The 26,533-nt window shown below is 61.8% G+C and overlaps 1 protein-coding gene across 7 annotated transcripts in view; it reads right to left on the bottom strand.

Moving 5' to 3' along the window:
* SBF1 (SET binding factor 1) overlaps nucleotides 1–26,533 on the bottom strand; it is a 92,814-nt gene that overhangs the window by 52,167 nt on the left and 14,114 nt on the right. For all 7 annotated transcript variants that reach the window (XM_064142811.1, XM_064142816.1, XM_064142817.1 and 4 more), the window contains exons 2-4: nucleotides 11,203–11,288; nucleotides 1,862–1,999; nucleotides 697–828 (exon numbers count right to left, since the gene is read on the bottom strand). In XM_064142811.1, coding sequence (XP_063998881.1) covers nucleotides 697–828; nucleotides 1,862–1,999; nucleotides 11,203–11,288 — 356 coding nt within the window. The remainder of the gene's footprint in view (nucleotides 1–696; nucleotides 829–1,861; nucleotides 2,000–11,202; nucleotides 11,289–26,533) is intronic.

The raw sequence follows: 26,533 nt of genomic DNA, 5'->3' as shown, positions 1-26,533 counted from the left end.
TCACCCAGCCCTGCCCAGCACCCAGCCCTGTCCAGTCACCCAGACCATGGCACTAAGTGCCCCAGCACAGGGGCACAAGAACCTCCCTTGTCCTGCTGCCCACACTGCTCCTGAGCCAGCCCAGGATGCCATTGGCTCTGCTGCCCACCTGGGCACTGCTGCCTCAGCTTCAGCTCCTCTCCCCCAGCACCCCCAGGGCCCTCTCTGCCTGCCTGCTCTCAGCCACTCTGGCCCCAGCCCCAAGTGCTGCTTGGGGTTGTTGTGGCCAAAGTGCAGAACCTGCCCTGGGCCTTGTTCAGTCTCATCCCCTTGGCCTCTGCCCACCCATGCAGCCTGGCCAGGTCCCTCTGCAGGGCTCTGCTACCCTCCCACAGCTCCACACTGCTCCTAGCTTGGTGCCAGCTGCAAACTCACTGCTGCTGGACTCAGTGCCCTGCTCCAGATCAGCAATGAAGACACTGACCAGGCCTGTGCCCAGCACTGACCCCTGGGGCACAGCACTGGTGCCAGCTGCCAGCTGGGTGTGGCACCATTCAGCACCACTCTCTGGGCCCAGCCCAAGGTCTTCTCCCAAGTGATGAGACAAGCAGAAAAGGCCTCCTGCAGCGCCAGGAGGCTGTGGGGAGAGCTGCAGCCCTTTAGGTCTCCTCTGTGAGCAGGGTCCTGCTCCCCTGCCCCAGCAGCCTCTGCACTCACCCTGAACACCTCCGCGTGGTCCAGGCGCGACACCAGCACCAAGCTCTTGGGAGCAAAGAGCTGCGTGGGCTGAACAGGAGATGATGCTTCCTCCTCTTCCTCCTCCCCACCATTCCTGGGGTGGCTTTGAGCCTGGGGAGACAGCAGGTGGCAGGGTTACCAAAAGCTCTGTGCTCCCCAGCCCTGGAGAGATTGGGAGCTACAGGGGAGTGTCCAGTGGGGGCTGGGAAGATGCTGAGGTGGTTCCCTCAGGAGAACTTTGTTGGCTTTGAGGGTGGTGGAGCCCAAAGAGGCTGTGGAGCCTCCTCTGCAGCGCTTCCAAACCCACCTCACCACTCTGACCCTGGGCAGCCTGCTGGGGGTGACCCTCCTGGGGACTGCAGGAGCTCCACAGCTCCTTCCCACCCTGCCACGGAGGCCTTGGCTGACTGCAGCCCAACAGCCACAGAGTGGCTCCAAAGAAGCTGCAGACTCCCTTTGGGCCAGGAGTCTCCTGCACAGCTTAAGGGGTGGCAGAGGCTGCTCTTCCCTCTCCCAAGCCTCTGGTGCCAGGGCCCACTCTGCTTGAGCAGGAGCCACCAGCACAGCTGAAGGTGGGCAGGAGCCTCAGGCACAGCTGAAGGTGGGCAGGGGCCTCAGGCACAGCTGAAGGTGGGCAGGGGCCTCAGGCACAGCTGAAGGTGGGCAGGAGCCTCAGGCACAGCTGAAGGTGGGCAGGAGCCTCAGGCACAGCTGAAGGTGGGCAGGAGCCTCAGGCACAGCTGAGGGTGGGCAGGGGCCTCGGGCAGAGCTGAGGGTGGGCAGGGGCCTCGGGCAGAGCTGAGGGTGGGCAGGAGCCTCGGGCACAGCTGAGGGTGGGCAGGGGCCTCGGGCAGAGCTGAGGGTGGGCAGGGGCCTCGGGCACAGCTGAGGGTGGGCAGGGGCCTCGGGCAGAGCTGAGGGTGGGCAGGGGCCTCGGGCAGAGCTGAGGGTGGGCAGGGGCCTCGGGCACAGCTGAGGGTGGGCAGGAGCCTCGGGCAGAGCTGAGGGTGGGCAGGAGCCTCAGGCACAGCTGAGGGTGGGCAGGAGCCTCGGGCAGAGCTGAGGGTGGGCAGGGGCCTCGGGCAGAGCTGAGGGTGGGCAGGGGCCTCGGGCAGAGCTGAGGGTGGGCAGGGGCTGCCGGTACCTGGCTGCTGTCCAGCGGCTCCCAGAAGGTGAAGCAGGCGCAGTAGTGGCGCTCGGAGTTGATGTCGGTCAGCACGGCCACGAAGAAGCTGGGCGGGTTCATCTCGGGGAACAGCTGCCAGCCGCTGGGCTGGCAGAACTGCAACACAGCAAGGGCCGGCAGGGGCTCAGCGGGGGCTAACCCAGCTCCCGGGGGGCTCCGTGCGGCAGCAGACCCACAGCTACCAGCAGCGAGCAGCAGCACCTCCTGCTACCCCTGCGGCAGCTGCCACTGCCACCACCCACCACCACCAGCTGCCACCCACCCCACCCTGCCACCTCCACCACTAGCAGATCAGAGAACCACACACTCGAGCAGGTTGGCAGAGCCCCCCAAGCTCACCCAGCCCTGCCCTGCTCTGGCCAAGCACCCAGACCATGGCACTCAGTGCCCCAGCCAGGCTTGGCTGCAACACCTCCAGGCACAGCCACTCCACCACCTCCCTGGGCAGCCCATTCCAATGCCAATCACTCTCTCTGACAACAACTTCCTAACAACATCCAGCCTAGACCTGCCCTGGCACAGCTTCAGCCTCTGGCCCCTTCTTCTGTTGCTGCTTGCCTGGCAGCAGAGCCCAACCCCACCTGGCTACAGCCTCCCTGCAGGCAGCTGCAGGCAGCAATGAGCTCTGCCCTGAGCCTCCTCTGCTGCAGGCTGCACCCCCCCAGCTCCCTCAGCCTCTCCTCACAGGGCTCTGCTCCAGGCCCCTCCCCAGCCTTGCTGCCCTGCTCTCAGAACCTCCCTTGTCCTGCTGCCCACACTGCTCCTGATACCACCACTACCACCACCACCAGCAGACACCACCACCAACAGCAGTAGCAGACACCAGCACCACCAGCAGACACCAGCACCAGCAGCAGACACCACCAGCAGCAGCAGATGCCACCACCACCAGGTGCCACCATCACTAGGTCCTGTCACCACCAAGTACCATCACCATTGGGTCCCACCACCACCAGGTGCCACCCACCAGAGCTTATCAGCATCTGGAGAAGGGAGCCTGGCATGGTAGAACATCACCTATGAGCCCTGAGGTCTCTTCCAGCTCTTCTCTCATTCTATGAGACCCTGGACAACCTGTGCCAGCAGGCCCCTCAGCAGGGGCCTCCAGAGCTGCCCCAGGCTCAGCCAGAACTGGTTTGAGTAGAGACCTCCAGAGCTGTCTCCAAGCTCAGTCAGGAGTGGTTTGAGACCTCCAGAGCTGTCTCCAAGCTCAGCCAGGAGTGGTTTGAGACCTCCAGAGCTGTCTCCAAGCTCAGCCAGGAGTGTTTTGAGACCTCCAGAGCTGCCTCCAAGCCCCTCCCGTGGTGGACCCCTGGGCAGAGACCTTCCCTTGCCTATGGGGACAAACTCAAGCTGGGAGGAAGGGTGGCAGGACACCAGAGTCAAGCTGAACACCTTCACCACCCTGCAACCACCTCTGAGCAGTTAGCACCAAGCCTGTGAGGTTGGCACCAAGCCCTGCAAGGTTCCTGCAGCCCCTCAAGGTGCCTGGGAGCCACAGGTGGGCAACCTGCATCTGTTGTGAAGAGCAGGGTGAGGTCCTGGCAGGGCAGGGTTGGGTCCTGGCACCTGTGATGCCCCAGGAGGTGGCAGAGCTCCAGTGGAAAGCACCAAGCTGGGCTGTGCCAAACCCCCCACGTCCTGTGGGTACTTCCTGGGGACTTTCCAACGGGGCTGGGGGGTAATTCCAGCTGGTGGCCATGGGGGCTCCTGCCAGGCTTCCACCTCTCAAGGGGCTTTCTGTTCTGCTTCCTTTCCTCACCATCTGCAGCTGGCTGGTGGCAGAGTCCCAAGGCTCTGGGGGGAACCTCAGCAGCAGCAGAGCTTGGCCCCTCCTGGAGCTGCTGAGCCTCACACAGGCTCAAGATGCAGCTTGAGCAGAAACCAAGGATGGGAATGGGATGGCAACAGGGCAGGAGTGGGCAGAGGCACTCTGAGGTGGCCAAGGCCAGAAGAATGAGGATCACCAAGGCCAACTGCTGGGTCCTGCTCTTGTGGCACACCAATGCCATGGAGGCTCCAGGTTGGGGGATGAGTAGCTGGAAAAGGACTAGGACAGGGGTGGGGGTTGGTGACAGCAGCTGGAGGTGAGCCAGGATGTGCCCAGGTGGCCAAGAAGGCCACCACCATTCCTGGCTTGGGTCAGCAGGGCAGGGATTGTCCCCCTGGACTGGGCACTGCTGAGGCCACTCCTGGCATGCTGGGGTCAGTTTTGGGCCCCTCGCACCAAGAAGGGCATTGAGGAGCTGGAGCAGGTCCAGAGAGGAGCAACAAAGCTGAGGAAGAGTCTGGAGAAGCTGTGAGAAGTACCTGAGGGGACCTGGGGGTGCTGAGCCTGGAGGAAAGGAGGCTGAGGGGAGACCTTCTGGCTCTGTACAGCTCCCTGAGAGGAGGCTGGAGACAGGTGGGGGTCAAGGTCTTCTCTCAGCTGATGAGACAAGAGGAACCAGCCTCAGGCTGTCCCAGGGGAGGTTCAGGTTGAACCTCTGAGGGTTGTCCAGGCCTGGACCAGGCTGCCCAGGGCAGCAGTGGAGTCCCCAGACCTGGAGAGTGGTTTCAAAGCCATGGAGCGGTGGTGCTGAAGGCCATGGCTTGGTGGTGCCCTGGCAGTGCTGATTAAGGGTTGGACTCCATGGCTCTGAAGGTCTCTCCCATCCCATCCCATCCCATGACCAGGGCATCTCCAAGGGCCTGCAGAGCCCCAGACTGCTGAGCTGCCCTGACCTGAGAGCTCTGGGGTGTCCCATGCCCAACCTCCAGCAGCTCAGATGGGAGTTCTCCAGCAGCAGCCCACAGCAGCATGGGAGGTGACAGCAGCCCTGGGGGAGGTCATGAAATGGGAGCGAGTGGAGGTGGCCACAGACCCACTGCTCAGCCTGGTTTGGCTTGGAATGGACCTTCAGAGGTCATCTGCAACCAGCAACAGGGTGCTCAGAGCCAGGTCTACTTGGACTTCAGCAAAGCCTTTGACACTGTCTGCCACAAGAAGCTCCTGGCCAAGCTGGCAGCTCATGGTTTGGACAGATTCACTCTGTGCTGGATCAAGAACTGGCTGGATGGCAGAGCCCAGAGAGTGGTGGTGAATGGTGCCACATCCAGTTGGCAGCCAGTCACAAGTGGTGTTCCCCAGGGATCAGTGCTGGGCCCAGTCCTGTTCAATATCTTTATTGATGACCTGGACGAGGGCATTGAGTCCAGCATCAGTAAGTTTGCAGATGACACCAAGCTAGGAGCAGGTGTTGATCTGTTGGAAGGTAGGAGAGCCCTGCAGAGGGACCTGGACAGGCTGGATGGGTGGGCAGAGGCCAATGGGATGAGATTGAACAAGGCCAAGTGCAGGGTTCTGCACTTTGGCCACAACAACCCCAAGCAGTGCTACAGGCTGGGGACTGAGTGGCTGGAGAGCAGCCAGGAGGAAAGGGACCTGGGGGTACTGATAGATCGTAAGCTGAAGATGAGGCAGCAGTGTGCCCAGGTGGCCAAGAGAGCCAATGGCATCCTGGCCTGCATCAGGAGCAGTGTGGCCAGTAGGACAAGGGAGGTTATTCTTCCCCTGTACTCAGCACTGCTCAGGCCACACCTTGAGTGCTGTGTCCAGTTCTGGGCCCCTCCATTCAAGAAAGATGTTGAGGTGCTGGAACATGTCCAGAGAAGGGCAACGAAGCTGGTGAGGCCTGGAGCACAAATCCTATGAGGAGAGGTTGAGGGAACTGGGCCTGTTTAGCCTGGAGAAGAGGAGGCTCAGGGGTGATCTTATTACTGTCTACAACTACCTGAAGGGACATTGTAGCCAGGTGGGGGTTGGCCTCTTCTCCCAGGTAACCAGCAATAGAACAAGGGGACACAGTCTCAAGTTGTGCCAGGGTAGGTATAGGCTGGATATTAGGAAGAAGTTCTTCACAGAGAGAGTGATTGGCATTGGAATGGGCTGCCCAGGGAGGTGGTGGAGTCACCATCCCTGGAGGTGTTCAAGAAAAGACTGGATGAGGCACTCAGTGCCATGGTCTAGTTGACTGGCTGGGGCTGGGTGCTAGGTTGGACTGGATGATCTTGGAGGTCTCTTCCAACCTGCTTGATTCTATGATTCTATGATTCTATGAGGTCCTCCCCCCCAGCCTCCTCTCCAGCTTCACCAACCCCAGGTCCCCCAGATGCTCCTCCAAGCACTGTCCTCCAAACACTCCCCCAGGGCCTCCTTCTACCCCAGCCTGAAGCAAACATCTTCTGGGGATGGACTTGGGAGGGTCCAGGGGGAGAAGGGATGAAGGGCAGGGGGAGAAGGGATGAAGGTCCTGCTCCAGGGTAGGGTGTCCCTGCCCACAGCAGGGGCTTGGGACTAGATGATCCTTGTGGGCCCTTCCATCCCTGACTGATTCTGTGACTCTGTGATTCCAAGGGATCAAAGTTCAGGGAGAGAAGGGATGAAGGACAGGGGGAGAAGGGATGAAGGTTCAGGGGGAGAAGGGATGAAGGTTCAGGGGGAGAAGGGATGAAGGTTCAGGGGGAGAAGGGATGAAGGTTCAGGGGGAGAAGGGATGAAGGTTCAGGGGGAGAAGGGATGAAGGTTCAGGGGGAGAAGGGATGAAGGGCAGGGGGAGCAGGACAAGAGTTGGGATGAAAAAGGAATGATGAAGGAGAAGGGATAAAGGACAGGAGACAAGGGGCAATGGGTGAAGGAGAAAGGATGATGGAGACGGGAAGGGGAAGGGGATGAAGAGAAAGGGGATAAAGGGGAAGGCAAGGAGGGGAAGGCAAGGAGGGGAAGGCAAGGAGGGGAAGGCAAGGAGGGGAAGGCAAGGAGGGGAAGGCAAGGAGGGGAAGGCAAGGAGGGGAAGGCACGGAGGGGAAGGCAAGGAGGGGAAGGCAAGGAGGGGAAGGCAAGGAGGGGAAGGCAAGGAGGGGAAGGCAAGGAGGGGAAGGCAAGGAGGGGAAGGCAAGGAGGGGAAGGCAAGGAGGGGAAGGCAAGGAGGGGAAGGCAAGGAGGGGAAGGCAAGGAGGGGAAGGCAAGGAGGGGAAGGCAAGGAGGGGAAGGCAAGGAGGGGAAGGCAAGGAGGGGAAGGCAAGGAGGGGAAGGCAAGGAGAGGAAGGCAAGGAGGGGAAGGCAAGGAGGGGAAGGCAAGGAGGGGAAGGCAAGGAGGGGAAGGCAAGGAGGGGAAGGCAAGGAGGGGAAGGCAAGGAGGGGAAGGCAAGGAGGGGAAGGCAAGGAGGGGAAGGCAAGGAGGGGAAGGCAAGGAGGGGAAGGCAAGGAGGGGAAGGGAGCCACATTTTCTGCTTCCTCCTGGGTGCTTGGCCACCAAGTGCTGGAGGTGGCCACCGTGCAGGGTGTTTGAGCAGCAGGGTGAGCACAGGATGGGACGAGGATCCTCAGGTGGTGGCTGGTTCCTCACCCCACCCTCTGCTCACCCAAGCTCCACTTTGGGACTGGAGTCTCCTGCTGCTTCCTGCTTGGCTGCAGAGGACCTCTGGCAGCTGCCCCCTCCCAAAGCAGAAGTAAACAAGAGGACAGCTGCAATTTTTTATCTGGGTTTTTGGGTGACCTCCTGAAGGTCAAACTCCAACCCCCCCTCAAAAAAACCAACAACCACAAACCCCAAAACCATCCTTGGAATCTAAACAAGGTCCTGCTCAGTGGCTTGGAGCCTTCCCACGAGCTCTCAGCAGGACCTTGATTGACATCAGGACAGCATCAGATCAAAGGCCCCACTCTGTTGGCATGGCTCTTGGGGGGGGAAGGGAGGAGGGAGGGGGGAAGGAGAAGTTCTGTGGTGGCTTCGAGGGAGCTGGAATTTGTAGCTTCTGCCCTGGAGTAACTCCAAAGACAAGCACTTGGGATGGGGGGAAGGAGACAGGATGTCAGCGTGGCTCCTCCTGCACTGCCACAGGCTCACAGCATGTTAGGGGCTGGAAGGGACCCAAGGAGATCACAGAATCAGTCAGGGCTGGAAGGGACCCCAAGGAGCAGCCAGTGCCAACCCCCTGCCATGCCCAGGGACACCCTACCCTAGAGCAGGCTGCACACAGCCTCAGCCAGCCTGGCCTCAAACACCTCCAGCCATGGGGCCTCAACCACCTCCCTGGGCAACCCATTCCAGCCTCTCACCACTCTCCTGCTCAACAACTTCATAGACTCACAGAATCAGGCAGGGCTGGAAGGGACCCCAGGGAGCAGCCAGTGCCAACCCCCTGCCATGCCCAGGGGCACCCTACCCTAGAGCAGGCTGCCCAGAGTCCACTCCCCCTGCCCACAGATGCCATCTACAGCAGCCCTCAAGCCGAGGGAGGGGAGAAGCTGGGACATGGAGCTGTGGACTGAAGGCCAGGTTGGGTTGGAAGGGACCTCCCAAGGCCCCAGAAGCCCACACTGACAGCTTCTCAGACTGGGGAACAGCTTCAGGCTCCTCCAGTCCAGCCACAAGTTTCACACTGCCAAGTCCTGGACCAAAGCAAACCCTCAGCACCACAGCTGGTCACTGGGGATCACTAGAGTGGAGAGGATCACCAGCAGCAGCCAGCCCAACCTTCACCCCAGCAGCCTTCAGCACCAGAGCACAGCCTCAAGCACCACAGCCACTCTCCTCCTAAACACCTCCAGGGGTGGTGACTCCACCAGGCCCAGGCAGCCTGCCCCAGTGTCTGGCCTCCTGCTCAGGGAAGAACTCCCTCCCAACACAGAACCATGGAATGGGCTAGGCTGGAAGGGACCTCAAGGACCAAGGTGCCATCTGGGCCACCAAGACTCTCAAGGCCACCAGAAGGTCTCCCTGCAGCCTTCTCCAGGCAGAACAGGCCCAACTCTCTCAGCCTGGCCTCACAGCAGAGAGCTTCCAGCCCTTGGATCATCTCTGTGACCTCCTCTGCACCTGCTACAGCAGCTCTGTGCCTTCCTCTGGGACAAGGGCTCCAGAGCAGCAACAGCACAGGGAGCTCACCCAGGCTCACCAAGGTGCTACCTGAGCCACTAAGACTCTCATCTACCCAGAGGCCTGCACATGGGCAGGGATCAAGTCCAAGATCCCACCACGAGGTGTCCTGAGGGCCCAGGACGCTTCTGCTCTCAGCTGGACTCTATGGATGACCCTGATGGATCCCTTCCAAGCTGAGAAGCTCTCCGAGTCCATTCCACAGCACATCAAAGCCCTGGAGAAGCAGAGGGAGCTGAGACATCCTTTGCTGCCCCAGGTGCCTCTGCACACCTTGGCCAAATGCAGTCCTCTGGCCACAGAGCATCCCCCAGCGAGCCCTGGGCAGCTGCAGCCCCTCTGAGCACACCAAGGGAAGCAGAAGGGGTTGGCTGCTCCCATCCCCTCCCCTCCAGCCCTGCTGATGTCCCCACACTGAGCACCACACCTTGGCCTTGGGAGTCACCAACCTCTCCCAGCACAGCAAAGGTACCTGCAAGGCCTTGAGGAGCACGGTGAGGATGGGCCCAGCAGCAGGGTGAGGACCCTCTGCAGCCTCCCCTGCCCCCAGGCTGTGCACTCGTGGGATCACAGAGTGCTCTGGAGTCCAACAGCTGACTGCCAGGGCACCTCCAAACCACTGCCCTCAGCACCACAGCTCCACGGCTCTGAAACCCCCCTCCAGGCCTGGGCACTCCACCACTGCCCTGGGCAGCCTGGGCCAGGCCTGGACAACCCTCAGGGGGCAGAAATTGTTCCTCATGGCCAACCTGAACCTCCCCTGGGCCACCCTGAGGCCATTTCCTCTTCTCTCACCACTTAGAAGACCTTGGCCTGCACCTTGGCTCCAAGCTCCTCTCAGGGAGCTGCAGAGTGCCAGAAGGTCTCCAGCTCAGCCTCCTTTTCCCAGGCTCAACAGCCACAGCTCCCTCAGCTGCTCCTCACAGGTCCTCCAGACCCTTCCCCAGCTTTGCTGCCCTTCTCTGGACCTGCTCCAGCCCTCAATGGCCTCCTTGGAGGAGCCCAGGATTCTAGATGTGGCCTCTTGCCCTGTCAGCTGGAAAGAGCTTCAGGAGGAGGAGAGCAATGCAGGAGGGGGCTCAGTGGAGTGGTGACAAAGAAGTGTGGACAAGCAGTGGCTGGCAGTGGAGCATCAACTCAACTCCTTCAGAGCTCCTCAGTGGCAGCAGGGAAGGGTCTGAGAACTTCCACCTGGAGGAGGACAATCCTCTTGGCCACAGCCAGTTAAAAGCTGGTTTGGGAAGAAGCCACCCAGAGCCTGAGGAGCTTGGGTGTGACCCTTTTGGGTCTGACCCAGCCAGGAGCCCAACCTCAAAGGCTTCCCAACAGCAGGCTGATGTGTCCAGAGGGGTGGAGTAGGGACTCAAGAGCCCAGGAACCTCCTGCTGGGGTGGATGCAAACAGAGCACACCCAGACCTGCCCCAGGAAGCACCTGGGAGAGGGCCAAGCCCTGCTCCCTGTCACGCTGCAGCAACCTCTGCTGAGGCAGCATCACTGTGGCTCTTCCAGGAAGGGTTCCAGCAGCCAGAGATGTGGACAGGGCTGGAGGAGGCCTGGGAAAGGGCCACAGGGATGCTCCATGGGTTGGGATGCAAGGCTCAGAGAAGTGACTTTGTTCAGCCCGGAGAGAAGAAGGCTCAGGGGAGACCTCCTCACCATCAGAGCTTCCACCTGATCATGAGCTCAAACACCTCTGAGGGTGGTGGAGCCCAAAGAGGCTGTGGAGCCTCCTCCTCTGCAGAGCTTCCAAACCCACCTCACCACTCTGACCCTGGGCAGCCTGCTGGGGGTGACCCTCCTGGGGACTGCAGGAGCTCCACAGCTCCTTCCCACCCTGCCACGGAGGCCTTGGCTGACTGCAGCCCAACAGCCACAGAGTGGCTCCAAAGAAGCTGCAGACTCCCTTTGGGCCAGGAGTCTCCTGCACAGCTCAAGGGGGGGGTGGGGATGCCTGAGGAGGTTCCACCTGCACACAAGAGCAACCTCTGTCACCACAAGGACAATCACCAGCACTGGGATCCTCTCCCCAGGGCAGTGCTGCAGCCCAAGGCTGGGCACTTGGCAGGTGCAGCTGGCACAGGAGCTGGGCCTGCTTGTCTGGAGCAGGCTCTGCCCAGCACAGCTTGGCCCAGCTGAGCCCTCAGCTCCTTGCCAGCTGCTCTGCTGGCCTGCTGAGCTGGCAGGCAGCTGGAGGATGAGGATGGGGCCCAGGCCAGCTGTGCTGGGGGGTGGCCACCCTGGCTCCCGTGGCTCTCCAGAGCTGGAGGTGCACTGAAGGTCAGGTGGAAAGCCTCTGGCACCAAGTGCCCTGGCCAGACCAAGCCCGGGTGGCAGTGCAGCCTGCCTGGAGCCCCCACGCCAAGGGGCAGCTCACTCACCAGCTCAATGCCCTGTGGGAAGGGGTTGTCCTCCCAGTCCTTCTCTGGGAAGCGCTGCAGGATCTGTCCCTGGCCGTCCCCGCTCCCTGCGGAGAGAAGAGAGTGCTCAGAGACAGCCAGCCCCAGCCCCAGCCAGCCCCAGCCCCAGCCAGCCCCTGCCCCAGCCAGCCCCTGCCCCTGCCCCAGCCTGCCCCAGCCTGCCCCAGGCCCAGCACAGGGCAGCTCCTGGCCTCAGGGGCAGCACCAACCACGCTCAGCACCTGCCAGGTGCCCAGCCAGGGCCCACCACAGGGAGAAACAGCTGAGGTGAGAAGCAAACATCTCAGGAGCATCTCACCACGTCCTCATGGCCAATAACATCTCACCACGTCCTCATGGCCACCACCATCTCACCACGTCCTCATGGCCACTAACATCTCACCACCACCTCATGGCCACCACCATCTCTCCACCTCCTCATGGCCACTAACATCTCACCACCTCCTCATGGCCACCACCATCTCACCACCTCCTCACGGCCACTAACATCTCACCACCACCTCATGGCCACCACCATCTCTCCACCTCCTCATGGCCACTAACATCTCACCACCTCCTCATGGCCACCACCATCTCACCACCTCCTCACGGCCACTAACATCTCACCACCACCTCATGGCCACTAACATCTCACCACCTCCTCACGGCCACTAACATCTCACCACCACCTCATGGCCACCACCATCTCACCACCACTTCACAATCATCATCTCACCACCACCTCCCAGCCACTCATTTCTCACCACCACCTCCCAGGCACCTGAAGGCAGCAGGAGAGGCAGGGGTGGGGCAGGTCTCTGCTCAAGCCCCAGGCCAAGCTCCCTTCCTTGTGTGGCAGCCAGAAGGTCAGAGAGCAGCAGACAGTGAGGCTGCTGCCCATAAGCTTCCCTTGATGCCTTCCCAGCACAATGACATCACAGCTTGGTTTTACTTTCACCTTCTGCCTCCATGTGGCCTCCACCACCTGGAGCTTGGCCCACAGCTGGAGAACTTCCAGCCACACCAAGACCAGCAGGAACCTGTTCTGCCTCCAGCTCAGCCTCCTCCAGGCTCAACCACCCCACATCCCTCAGCTGCTCCTCATGAGTTCTCCACATCCTCCCTCAGCTTCACTGCCCTGCTCTGGACCTTCTCCAGCTCCTCAGTGTCTTCCTTGGAGGGGCAATCACAGAATGGTTTAGCTTGGAAAGGACCTCAAAGCTCAGCCACTTCCAACCCGCCTGTGCCATAGGCAGGGACAGCTCCCACTACAACAGGTCACTCAAAGGCCTCATCCAACCTGGTGCTGAACACCTCCAGGGAGGTTGTGGAGCACAGAATCACCCAATGTGATCTTTGATCTGTGCCCCACAACCTCTCTGGGCAACCTGTGCCAGGGGCTCACCACCCTCACCCTGTGCCAGTCTCTCACCACCTTCACTTCTCCCTAACATCCAGTTTCAGTCTCCCCTCTGCCACTTCAAACCCATTCCTCCTCCTCCTCCTATCATTCCCAGACCTTGTCAATAGTCCCTCCCCAGCCCTCCTGGAGCCCCCTTCAGACATTGCAAGGCCACTCCAAAGTCTCCTCCAAGCCTTCTCCTCTCCAGGCTGCACAGCCCCAACTCTCTCAGCCTGTGCTCACAGCAGAGCTGCTGCAGCCCTCTCAGCATCTTGGTGGCCTCCTCTGGGCTGCCTCCAACACTTCCATGTCCTGCTTGTGCTGGGGGCTGCAGAACTGCCCCCAGGACTGCAGGTGGGGTGTGAGGAGAGCAGAGCCAAGGGGCAGAATCCCCTCCCTTGCCCTGTGCCCACACTGCTCTTGCTGCACCCAGCACAGGGTTGTGTCTGGGCTGCACTCACCCTGCAGGCTCCTGTGGAGCTTTGCATCAGCCCAGACCCCCAGGGCCTGTTCCTCAGGGCTGCTCTCATCCATTCCCCACCCAGCCTGCAGCTGTGCCTGGGACTGCACCCACCCAGCTGCAGGACCTTGCACCTGGCCTTGCTGAATGTCCTGAGCTTGGCCTGGGCACAGCTCTACAGCCTGTCCAGGTCCCTCTGGCTGGATCCCTGCCCTCTTGCAAGTGACTGTGCCACACAGCTTGGTGCCATCTGCACACTTGCTGAGGCTGCACTGATTGCTCTGCCCATGGCACTGACAAAGCTGCTCCACAGCACTGGTGCCAGCACTGACCCCAAGAAGCCTGAAACTGACCCCAGACTCATGATGTGACCTCATCAGCTCTCCAGAGCCTTCTCCTTGTTCTCCAGCCCCCTCTCCAGCCTTGTTTCTCCTCTCTGCACAGGCTCCAAACATAGCTCCTGCCACTCTCACACCCTGCAGGGCTGGAGAAGCTCCTCACATCCTTCAGCACTTGCAGCTCTGCTCCAGTGGACCAAGCTGGAGCCTGAGAGCTCTCGAGAAGGTTCTTTATGGTGCCCCTCCCAACCCAACCCATTCCAACTCCAGCCTTTGGCCCACACCATGAGCCAAGTACCAGCAGCACCACTGAGGTGGGACCATCTCAGTGTTCCTGAGGGGACTCCCAGATCAATCCTAGGAGGTGTGACCACCTCTCTGGTCCCTCAAAGTGCTGTCCCCACACACAAAGGCCACCACTCTCCCTCCTGCATCAGCCCTGAGACTGCTGATGGAGTGGAGGAACAGGAAGAACCTCACCAGAAGCAAGCAAGCACCACTCAAGGACTGTTTTGAGCAGCAAGGACCTCTTCCCACTTGCTCTGCTCACCACCAGCCAGCCACAACTGGATTTAGCAGAAGGCAGCAAGACAGAAAGTGCCACTTAAAGAGTTCTGAGGACCCAAATGGAAAAGTCAAGGCCAAGCTGGGAAGAAAATAGAGCAGAGGCAACCAGGCTGACCCAAATAGTGCCAAGCTGACCAAAAATAGACTCAGGCTGACCAGAGCTGGTGCTAAACTGACCAAAAATAGTCAGGATGACCAAAAATAGGCTGAGGCTGCCCAAAACTGGTGCTAAGCTGACCAAAAATAGTCAGGATGACCAAAAATAGACTCAGTGTGACCAAAACTGGTGCTAAGCTGACCAGAAATAGAGTCAGGATGACCAAAAATAGAGTAAAGTTGACCAGCACTCCCCCTTGGACAGGTCCCAGGCACTCCTGGTCCAACCTGCTGAGCCAGCACTTCCTTCTCTGAGCACAGCCAAGGTGGCTGCAGCTTCACAGGCAGGAGAAGTCCTTCTAGATGGGTTGCAACTGCAGCTCTCCAGCAGCCTGCTCTTGGTGAGGGCTTTCCATGATGGTTTGCTCCAGGGTAGGGAGAGCTTGGCCCAGGTTGCCCAGAGAGGCAGGAGACATCCCAATGCCCAGAACCATGCCAGGACAGGTTGGTTGGAGCTCTGAGCACCCTGCTCAGAGTGCAGATGACCTTTGAAGGTGCCTTCAACCCAAAGCAGTCGTCACTCACACCCTCTTGGCTGCAAGACACAGGACCACAGACAGCCCCAGCGTGGTGCTGGCGGTGGGAAGGGACCTCTGGAGCTCATCCAGTCCAACCCCACTGCTCCAGCAGGGGCACCCACAGCAGCCTGCACAGGAACACAGTGTCCAGGTGGGGTTGGAAGCTCTCCAGACAAAAAGATTCCACAACCTCTCTGGGCAGCACCACCCTCACAGCCAACACGTTGCTTCTGCTGGAACCTCCTGGCTTCCAGCTGCTGCCCTCTGTTCCCTTGTCCTGTCACTGGGCACCACTGACAAGAGCCTGGTCTCATAGCCTTGCCCCCCACAGGTCCTTCAGCTCTTGCTGAGCACTGAGCAGATCCCCTCTCAGGCTGCTCTTCAGGCTCTCAGCCTTTGCTCCTCACAGAGAGGCTCCAGGCCACCCAGCAGCTTCCCAGCCCTACACTGCCCTCAGGCCAACCACCACAACCAGCCCAGGAGCTGCTTAGCTCATGAGGGAACTTCTCCCCTGGCTCTTCTCCAAGCCATGTGATTCAGTGGTCCACAGGCTACATCCATCCTGCCTGCCTGCCAAACCCACTTGGCCTTTTCTCCTGGAGGTCTTGTCCTGGAGGCTCCCAGGTGACCTCTTGTGGCCTGCCAGGATCTCGAGGGGCCTCCAAAAAAGCTGGGGAGGGACTTTTGAGGCTGTGAGGGAGTGGCAGGCCTGGGGGGAATGGAGCAAAGCTGGAGGTGTGGAGAGTGAGGCTGGAGGTGAGGAGGAAGTTGTTGAGCAGGAGAGCGGTGAGAGGCTGGAATGGGTTGCCCAGGGAGGTGGTTGAGGCCCCATGGCTGGAGGTGTTTGAGGCCAGGCTGGCTGAGGCTGTGTGCAGCCTGCTCTAGGGTAGGGTGTGCCAGGGCATGGCAGGGGGTTGGCACTGGCTGCTCCTTGGGGTCCCTTCCAGCCCTGCCTGGCTCTATGCCTTCCACCTTCCCAGCAGCGGCGCCCAAGCAGTGTCCCATGGGCACATCCCCTCCTGCTCCCTGTGCCTGGGAGCATGGAACTATCTCAGCAGCTTCTCCTGACCTCTTCCTTCCTGCCTGCCTGCCAGCAAGGCTGGAGGTGACACCTGGCTGCCCCTGGGATGGTCCCCAGTGGGGCCTCAGGCTATATTTGGAAGGCTGAGATGCTATCGGCAGGCAGGAAGCTCTGAGTAAGCCACGATCAGCTGCCACGACCCCGGCAGCTGACCTCGGCTCTTGGGCAAGCACTGGGGATGGGCTCCTGGAGCAGTCACTGCTCCAGCCAGCGGGGTCATGCTCGAGTGGGACACTGCTGCCTTCCCTCCTCGTGTCCCTGCAGGGATGGGAGCTCTTGTGGAGCTAAGAGCCTGGAGAAAGACTCAGCCAGGCAGGGCTGTGGCCACACCAACCTGAGCAGCACTGCAGGCTGAGAGCAGCCAGGCAGAGAGGGCCCTGGGGGTGCTGGTCCAGCAGCAGTGAGTGTGCAGCTGGCACCAAGCTAGGAGCAGTGAGTGTGGAGCTGTGGGAGCTTAGCAGAGCCCTGCAGAGGGACCTGGCCAGGCTGCATGGGTGGGCAGAGGCCAAGGGGATGAGACTGAACAAGGCCCAGGGCAGGTTCTGCACTTTGGCCACAACAACCCCAAGCAGCACTTGGGGCTGGGGCCAGAGTGGCTGAGAGCAGGCAGGCAGAGAGGGCCCTGGGGGTGCTGGGGGAGAGGAGGTGAAGCTGAGGCAGCAGTGCCCAGGTGGGCAGCAGAGCCAATGGCATCCTGGGCTGGCTCAGGAGCAGTGTGGGCAGCAGGACAAGGGAGGTTCTTGTGCCCCTGTGCTCAGCACTGCTCAGGCTGCTGGAGGCCTCCCAAGGGCCTGCTGGGGCCAAGCTGAGGTGACTTCAAGCATCATGAAGCACTCCAAACAGAGTTTCTGAGGTGGCTTCAGGCCCAGGAGCTGGAAGCCACAGGGCAGGAGGCCACGGAGCACAACCTGCCAGAGGACTGCTGCCAAGGGCGCTTCAGTGCTGGGCTCTGTGGCCAGAGGTGGCAGCCAGCCACAGCCTCCCTGCAGCCCTCTCAGCAGACACAGCTCTCGCCCCGGGGCTCTGGAGGTCCCTGCTGGTGCTCCTGCAGCCAGCCAGCACCCCTGGGGAGCCCTGGCAGCGCCAGGGAGCCGCGGGGAGCCCCAACCGCCAGGGGCAGCAGGTGCTGCAGCGACCGGGGCAGTGCCAGCACTGCCCTTCCTGCCGCCTGAGCTGCCCCTCCTGCCCTCCACACAGGCCCTGCGCTGCCCCTGGCACCGCTGCAACAGCCTGGGGCCAGCCTCCTGCCCCAAGGCTTGGAATGCAGTGGAGTGGAGTGGAGTAGAGAAGAATGGAGTAGAGAAGAGTAGAATAGAGTAGAACAGGAGTGGAGTAGAATAGAGTAGAATAGAGTAGAATAGAGTAGAATGGAGTAGAATAGAGTAGAATGGAGTAGAATGGAGTAGAATGGAGTAGAATGGAGTAGAATGGAGTAGAATGGAGTAGAATGGAGTAGAATGGAGTAGAATGGGAGTAGAGTAGAATGGAGTAGAGAAGAGTAGAATAGAGTAGAATAGGAGTAGAATAGGAGTAGAGTAGAATGGGGTAGAGAAGAGTAGAATAGGAGTAGAGTAGAATGGAGTAGAGAAGAGTAGAATGGAGTAGAACAGGAGTAGAGTAGAATGGAGTAGAGAAGAGTAGAGAAGAGTAGAGTAGAACAGGAGTAGAGTAGAATGGAGTAGAGAAGAGTAGAACAGAGTAGAACAGAGTAGAACAGAGTAGAATAGAGTAGAACAGAGTAGAATAGAGTAGAATAGAGTAGAATAGAGCAGAATAGAGTAGAATAGAGCAGAATGGGGTAGAATAGAGTAGGAGTAGAGTAAAAGAGAATAGGAGCAGAATAGAGTAGAACAGAACAGGAATAGAAGAGTAGAGTAGCAGTAGAGTAGAACAGAACAGTAGAACAAAGCACAGTAGCATAGAACAGAACAGAATGGAAGAGAACAGAATAGGAATGGAGCAGAGTAGAGAGAAGGGTGGGATGGAACAGAACAGAAGCAATGATGTTGGCAGAGCCCTCCAAGCTCACCCAGCCCTGCCAATCACCCAGACCAGGGCACTCCTTAACTGGGTCTTGCTCAGGACCCCTCAGCTTCAACCTGCTTGGCACACCTCAGCTGGATCCTGCCTGGGATGCCTTAGCTGGATCCTGCCTGGCACCCCTCAGCTGCGACCTGCCTGGCACCCCTCAGCTGGATCCTGCCTGGGATACCTTAGCTGCCACCTGCCTTGAATACCTTAGCTGGATCCTGCCTGGCACCCCTCAGCTGGATCCTGCCTGGGATATCTTAGCTGGATCCTGCCTGGGATACCTGAGCTGGATCCTGCCTGGCACCCCTCAGCTGGATCCTGCCTGGCACCCCTCAGCTGGATCCTGCCTGGCACCCCTCAGCTGGATCCTGCCTGGGATACCTTAGCTGGATCTTGTCTGGCTGAGGAGCTCCGGGGCCACCTCCCACCCCCAGCCTCTTCTCCTTCTCACTACGAGAAACGCCTTGGAGCTGCTGCCCACCTGAGCGAGCTGCAGCTGGGGGCTGCTGCGGGCAGGACTCGAGCGCCGCGATGCTGAGCATGGCACAGGCACAGGCACGGCACGGGCACAGGCACGGGCACAGGCACGGGCACCGCAGGCAGCAGCGCAGCGCTGGGGACACCCTGCCAACAGCGCCCAGCTTGGGCACCACGGAGCGGGCAGGAGGCCGCAGAAGCGACCCAGCCAAGCCCTCCCCACCCTGGCCCACCCACGCCACGCCAGAACAACACCCGCAGTGTGCCAGCAGCACAATGCCCCCTCTGTGCCCCGGGAGGAGCGGCAAGAATGGGCAGCCTATGGAGCCCAACAAAGCGGCTGTGTGCGGGGCCGGGCTGCGGGCTGCGGCTGCGGGCTGCGGGCTGCGGGCTGCGGGCTGCGGGCTGCGGGCTGCGGGCTGCGGGCTGCGCCTCGCCTGCCAGGCCCCCAGGGCAGCCACCAGGGCAGCCACCAGTCAGCCAGGGAACCCTGGGGACACAGCAACCTGCCCCCCGTAGCCACCCTCCCGGATGTCCTCATCCCACGGGCAACAGCACCCTGCAGACACCAGACAGACACCCACCCACGCAGCTCACCCACTCTGCTCCACGCAGCTCACCCACTCTGCTCCACGCAGCTCACCCACTGCAGCCCCACGCAGCTCACCCACTGCAGCCCCACGCAGCTCACCCACTCTGCTCCACGCAGCTCACCCACTGCAGCTCCACGCAGCTCACCCACTGCAGCTCCACGCAGCTCACCCACTCTGCTCCACGCAGCTCACCCACTCTGCTCCACGCAGCTCACCCACTCTGCTCCACGCAGCTCACCCACTGCAGCCCCACGCAGCTCACCCACTGCAGCTCCACGCAGCTCACCCACTGCAGCTCCACGCAGCTCACCCACTGCAGCTCCACGCAGCTCACCCACTCTGCTCCACGCAGCTCACTCACTGCAGCTCCACGCAGCTCACCCACTGCAGCTCCACGCAGCTCACCCACTCTGCTCCACGCAGCTCACCCACTCTGCTCCACGCAGCTCACCCACTCTGCTCCACGCAGCTCACCCACTCTGCTCCACGCAGCTCACCCACTGCAGCCCCACGCAGCTCACCCACTGCAGCCCCACGCAGCTCACCCACAGCAGCTCCACGCAGCTCACCCACTCTGCTCCACGCAGCTCACCCACTCTGCTCCACGCAGCTCACCCACTGCAGCCCCACGCAGCTCACCCACTGCAGCCCCACGCAGCTCACCCACTCTGCTCCACGCAGCTCACCCACTCTGCTCCACGCAGCTCACTCACTCTGCTCCACGCAGCTCACCCACTGCAGCTCCACGCAGCTCACCCACTGCAGCTCCACGCAGCTCACCCACTCTGCTCCACGCAGCTCACCCACTGCAGCCCCACGCAGCTCACCCACTGCAGCCCCACGCAGCTCACCCACTGCAGCTCCACGCAGCTCACCCACTGCAGCCCCACGCAGCTCACTCACTCTGCTCCACGCAGCTCACCCACTGCAGCCCCACGCAGCTCACCCACTGCAGCTCCACGCAGCTCACCCACTGCAGCCCCACGCAGCTCACCCACTCTGCTCCACGCAGCTCACCCACTGCAGCTCCACGCAGCTCACCCACTGCAGCTCCACGCAGCTCACCCACTCTGCTCCACGCAGCTCACCCACTCTGCTCCACGCAGCTCACCCACTCTGCTCCACGCAGCTCACCCACTGCAGCCCCACGCAGCTCACCCACTGCAGCCCCACGCAGCTCACCCACTCTGCTCCACGCAGCTCACCCACTCTGCTCCACACAGCTCACCCACTGCAGCTCCACGCAGCTCACCCACTGCAGCTCCACGCAGCTCACCCACTCTGCTCCACGCAGCTCACCCACTGCAGCCCCACGCAGCTCACCCACTGCAGCCCCACGCAGCTCACCCACTGCAGCCCCACGCAGCTCACCCACTGCAGCCCCACGCAGCTCACCCACTGCAGCTCCACGCAGCTCACCCACTGCAGCCCCACGCAGCTCACCCACTGCAGCCCCACGCAGCTCACCCACTGCAGCTCCACGCAGCTCACCCACTCTGCTCCACGCAGCTCACCCACTGCAGCCCCACGCAGCTCACCCACTGCAGCTCCACGCAGCTCACCCACTCTGCTCCACGCAGCTCACCCACTCTGCTCCACGCAGCTCACTCACTCTGCTCCACGCAGCTCACCCACTCTGCTCCACGCAGCTCACCCACTGCAGCCCCACGCAGCTCACCCACTGCAGCTCCACGCAGCTCACCCACTGCAGCTCCACGCAGCTCACCCACTGCAGCTCCACGCAGCTCACCCACTCTGCTCCACGCAGCTCACTCACTGCAGCTCCACGCAGCTCACCCACTGCAGCTCCACGCAGCTCACCCACTCTGCTCCACGCAGCTCACCCACTCTGCTCCACGCAGCTCACCCACTCTGCTCCACGCAGCTCACCCACTCTGCTCCACGCAGCTCACCCACTGCAGCCCCACGCAGCTCACCCACTGCAGCCCCACGCAGCTCACCCACAGCAGCTCCACGCAGCTCACCCACTCTGCTCCACGCAGCTCACCCACTCTGCTCCACGCAGCTCACCCACTGCAGCCCCACGCAGCTCACCCACTGCAGCCCCACGCAGCTCACCCACTCTGCTCCACGCAGCTCACCCACTCTGCTCCACGCAGCTCACTCACTCTGCTCCACGCAGCTCACCCACTGCAGCTCCACGCAGCTCACCCACTGCAGCTCCACGCAGCTCACCCACTCTGCTCCACGCAGCTCACCCACTGCAGCCCCACGCAGCTCACCCACTGCAGCCCCACGCAGCTCACCCACTGCAGCTCCACGCAGCTCACCCACTGCAGCCCCACGCAGCTCACTCACTCTGCTCCACGCAGCTCACCCACTGCAGCCCCACGCAGCTCACCCACTGCAGCTCCACGCAGCTCACCCACTGCAGCCCCACGCAGCTCACCCACTCTGCTCCACGCAGCTCACCCACTGCAGCTCCACGCAGCTCACCCACTGCAGCTCCACGCAGCTCACCCACTCTGCTCCACGCAGCTCACCCACTCTGCTCCACGCAGCTCACCCACTCTGCTCCACGCAGCTCACCCACTGCAGCCCCACGCAGCTCACCCACTGCAGCCCCACGCAGCTCACCCACTCTGCTCCACGCAGCTCACCCACTCTGCTCCACACAGCTCACCCACTGCAGCTCCACGCAGCTCACCCACTGCAGCTCCACGCAGCTCACCCACTCTGCTCCACGCAGCTCACCCACTGCAGCCCCACGCAGCTCACCCACTGCAGCCCCACGCAGCTCACCCACTGCAGCCCCACGCAGCTCACCCACTGCAGCCCCACGCAGCTCACCCACTGCAGCTCCACGCAGCTCACCCACTGCAGCCCCACGCAGCTCACCCACTGCAGCCCCACGCAGCTCACCCACTGCAGCTCCACGCAGCTCACCCACTCTGCTCCACGCAGCTCACCCACTGCAGCCCCACGCAGCTCACCCACTGCAGCTCCACGCAGCTCACCCACTCTGCTCCACGCAGCTCACCCACTCTGCTCCACGCAGCTCACTCACTCTGCTCCACGCAGCTCACCCACTGCAGCTCCACGCAGCTCACCCACTGCAGCTCCACGCAGCTCACCCACTGCAGCTCCACGCAGCTCACCCACTGCAGCTCCACGCAGCTCACCCACTGCAGCCCCACGCAGCTCACCCACTGCAGCTCCACACAGCTCACCCACTGCAGCCCCACGCAGCTCACCCACTGCAGCTCCACGCAGCTCACCCACTCTGCTCCACGCAGCTCACCCACTCTGCTCCACGCAGCTCACCCACTCTGCTCCACGCAGCTCACCCACTGCAGCCCCACGCAGCTCACCCACTGCAGCCCCACGCAGCTCACCCACAGCAGCTCCACGCAGCTCACCCACTCTGCTCCACGCAGCTCACCCACTCTGCTCCACGCAGCTCACCCACTGCAGCCCCACGCAGCTCACCCACTGCAGCCCCACGCAGCTCACCCACTCTGCTCCACGCAGCTCACCCACTCTGCTCCACGCAGCTCACTCACTCTGCTCCACGCAGCTCACCCACTGCAGCTCCACGCAGCTCACCCACTGCAGCTCCACGCAGCTCACCCACTCTGCTCCACGCAGCTCACCCACTGCAGCCCCACGCAGCTCACCCACTGCAGCCCCACGCAGCTCACCCACTGCAGCTCCACGCAGCTCACCCACTGCAGCCCCACGCAGCTCACCCACTGCAGCTCCACGCAGCTCACCCACTGCAGCTCCACGCAGCTCACCCACTCTGCTCCACGCAGCTCACCCACTCTGCTCCACGCAGCTCACCCACTCTGCTCCACGCAGCTCACCCACTGCAGCCCCACGCAGCTCACCCACTGCAGCCCCACGCAGCTCACCCACTCTGCTCCACGCAGCTCACCCACTCTGCTCCACACAGCTCACCCACTGCAGCTCCACGCAGCTCACCCACTGCAGCTCCACGCAGCTCACCCACTCAGCTCCACGCAGCTCACCCACTGCAGCCCCACGCAGCTCACCCACTGCAGCCCCACGCAGCTCACCCACTGCAGCTCCACGCAGCTCACCCACTGCAGCCCCACGCAGCTCACCCACTGCAGCCCCACGCAGCTCACCCACTGCAGCTCCACGCAGCTCACCCACTCTGCTCCACGCAGCTCACTCACTGCAGCACCACGCAGCTCACCCACTGCAGCCCCACGCAGCTCACCCACTGCAGCCCCACGCAGCTCACCCACTGCAGCCCCACGCAGCTCACCCACTGCAGCTCCACGCAGCTCACCCACTGCAGCCCCACGCAGCTCACCCACTGCAGCTCCACGCAGCTCACCCACTGCAGCTCCACGCAGCTCACCCACTGCAGCCCCACGCAGCTCACCCACTGCAGCTCCACGCAGCTCACCCACTGCAGCCCCACGCAGCTCACTCACTGCAGCTCCACGCAGCTCACCCACTGCAGCCCCACGCAGCTCACCCACTGCAGCCCCACGCAGCTCACCCACTCTGCTACACGCAGCTCACCCACTGCAGCCCCACGCAGCTCACCCACTGCAGCTCCACGCAGCTCACCCACTCTGCTACACGCAGCTCACCCACTCTGCTACACGCAGCTCACCCACTGCAGCCCCACACAGCTCACCCACTGCAGCCCCACACAGCTCACCCACTGCAGCCCCACACAGCTCACCCACTGCAGCCCCACGCAGCTCACCCACTGCAGCTCCACGCAGCTCACCCACTGCAGCCCCACGCAGCTCACCCACTGCTGCTCCACACAGCTCACCCACTGCAGCCCCACACAGCTCACCCACTCTGCTACACGCAGCTCACCCACTGCAGCCCCACGCAGCTCACCCACTCTGCTCCACACAGCTCACCCACTGCAGCCCCACACAGCTCACCCACTGCAGCCCCACGCAGCTCACCCACTGCAGCTCCACGCAGCTCACCCACTGCAGCCCCACGCAGCTCACCCACTGCAGCTCCACACAGCTCACCCACTGCAGCCCCACACAGCTCACCCACTGCAGCTCCACGCAGCTCACCCACTGCAGCCCCACACAGCTCACCCACTCTGCTACACGCAGCTCACCCACTGCAGCCCCACGCAGCTCACCCACTCTGCTCCACGCAGCTCACCCACTCTGCTCCACGCAGCTCACCCACTGCAGCTCCACACAGCTCACCCACTGCAGCTCCACACAGCTCACCCACTGCAGCTCCACACAGCTCACCCACTGCAGCTCCACACAGCTCACCCACTGCAGCTCCACACAGCTCACCCACTGCAGCTCCACACAGCTCACCCACTGCAGCTCCACACAGCTCACCCACTGCAGCCCCACGCAGCTCACCCACTGCAGCTCCACACAGCTCACTCACTCTGCTCCACGCAGCTCACTCACTCTGCTCCACGCAGCTCACCCACTCCTTCTGAGCCCTTCCACACCTTCTCAACCCACCCACTCCTGCTCCAGACAGCCCCTGCACACCTCAGCCCACCCCCAGCCTCTCTTGCAGCCTGAGGTGCAGCCTGTCAGGACCGAGGAGGTTGGGCAGCTCCTGCCCTTCCTGCCGCTGAGCAGCAGCAGCTGGTGCTGGCAGCAGCTCCATCCCCAGAGCCTCACACGGCCAGGCTTGGACCACATCTGCCCAGCTGTGGGCCACATCTGCCCCAGCTGTGGGCCACATCTGACCCAGCTTTGAACCACATCTGACCCAGCTTTGAACCACATCTGACCCAGCTTTGGACCACATCTGACCCAGCTTTGGACCACATCTGACCCAGCTTTGGACCACATCTGACCCAGCTGTGGGCCACATCTGCCCAGCTTTGGGCCACATCTGCCCAGCTTTGGGCCACATCTGCCCCAGCTTTGGAGAAGGCCCAGAGGAACTCCTGCAGGACAAGAGAAGGCTGCTGGAGGAAATTCCACCTCTCCCAAAGGGCCTCTGGAGGAGATCCAAGGCAGAAGGCTCCACCAAACGCCCAAGTCCCAGCAGAGGACCCAACTCTCCTCCTGCCTCTCACAAACCAAACCTCTTAAGGGGAGGGGGGGATGACCTCATTGTGTGTTTGGTGATCACCCTGGAGATGCCTGAAGGCCATATCTGACTCTGTAAACAGCAGCAGATAACCATCAGAAGGACAAACAGTTTGGGATGGGGCTGGAGGTGACCAAGCAAGTTGCCCACATGCAGCTGCAGGTCAGAACGAGACTGACTTGGTGCTGGGAAAGTCCCTCAAGGGGCTGAAGCATCTCCTAGGGGAAGAGCAAACAGTCCCTGCTTGGGTCATCCTGGAGGAGAGGTCTCCACTGCTGGTGCTGCTTCCCCAACACAGCCCTTCCACTCTGGGAGGAGCTGCTGAAGCAGCTGCTTGGTAGGGAGGTATTTATAGAGCAGCTAAAGTGAAAGGCTCTGGAGCAGGGCAGCAAGGCTGGGGAGGGGCCTGGAGCAGAGCCCTGTGAGGAGAGGCTGAGGGAGCTGGGGGGGTGCAGCCTGCAGCAGAGGAGGCTCAGGGCAGAGCTCATTGCTGCCTGCAGCTGCCTGCAGGGAGGCTGTAGCCAGGTGGGGTTGGGCTCTGCTGCCAGGCAAGCAGCAACAGAAGTAGGGGCCAGAGGCTGAAGCTGTGCCAGGGGAGGTTTAGGCTGGATGCTAGGAGGAAGTTGTTGGCAGAGAGAGTGATTGGCATTGGAATGGGCTGCCCAGGGAGGTGGTGGAGTGGCTGTGCCTGGAGGTGTTGCAGCCAAGGCTGGCTGGGGCACTTAGTGCCATGGTCTGGGTGCTTGGGCAGGGCTGGGTGAGCTTGCAGGGCTCTGCCAAGCTGCTTGGCTCTGTGAGTCTAAGCAGAAGATGGAGCTGGGCTACCCTCAGGTCCCTGTGCTCTGCTCTCACCCAAGCTCCCTGCAGGGTGTCCTCTCCTCCCTCAAGCCTCCTCTAACCCATCCCAGGCTGAGCTCAGCCTGCCTCATCCCAGCCAGGCACCTCAGCTCCAGCAGCACACAGCACACAGCCAGGGCCTCACAGGAGGCTTTGGGCTGGGAGAAGCCTTCAAGAGCACCAAACCCAGCAGTGAACTGCCAGGGCACCACCAACCCATGGCCCTCAGCTCCACAGCTTTCAGACCCCTCCAGGCGTGGGGACTCCACCACTGCCCTGCACAGCCTGGGCCAGGCCTTAGACAACCCTCAAGGGGCAGAAATTATTCCCCATGGCCAACCTGAACCTCCTCTGATCCAACCTGAGGCCATTTCCTCCTGTCCCCTCCCCTGGGAGAAGACCTTGGTGCCCACCTGGCTCCCTTCAGGCAGCTGCAGAGAGCCAGAAGGTCTCCCCTCAGCCTCCTCTTCTCCAAGCTCAACAGCCCCAGGCCCCTCAGCTGCTCCCCACAAGTTCTCCAGACCCTTCCTCAGCTTTGTTGTCCTCTGGACCTGCTCCAGCATCTCAATATCCTTCTGGGAGTGAGGGGACCAAACCTGAGCCATGGAATAAATGCCCAGGGACCAAGCCCAGCCCTGGGCACAGCTCTGCAGGGAAGAGTCAGCAGAGAAGCAGGCAGCAGCTCTGCAGAAGGCTGGGCAGGGCCCAGGCTCATGGGGCAGGTCCCTAGGCCAGGGAGGTCTGCAGTTCCTGGAGCAGCTGCCAGCAGGAGCTGTGCTGCTCTTGAGGAACATCTCAGGCAGAGGAGGAA

Source organism: Pogoniulus pusillus, chromosome 4 (assembly GCF_015220805.1).
Source record: "Pogoniulus pusillus isolate bPogPus1 chromosome 4, bPogPus1.pri, whole genome shotgun sequence".
In the NCBI taxonomy this organism is placed as follows: Eukaryota; Metazoa; Chordata; class Aves; order Piciformes; family Lybiidae; genus Pogoniulus; species Pogoniulus pusillus.
This window is presented reverse-complemented; position numbering and strand designations above follow the sequence as displayed.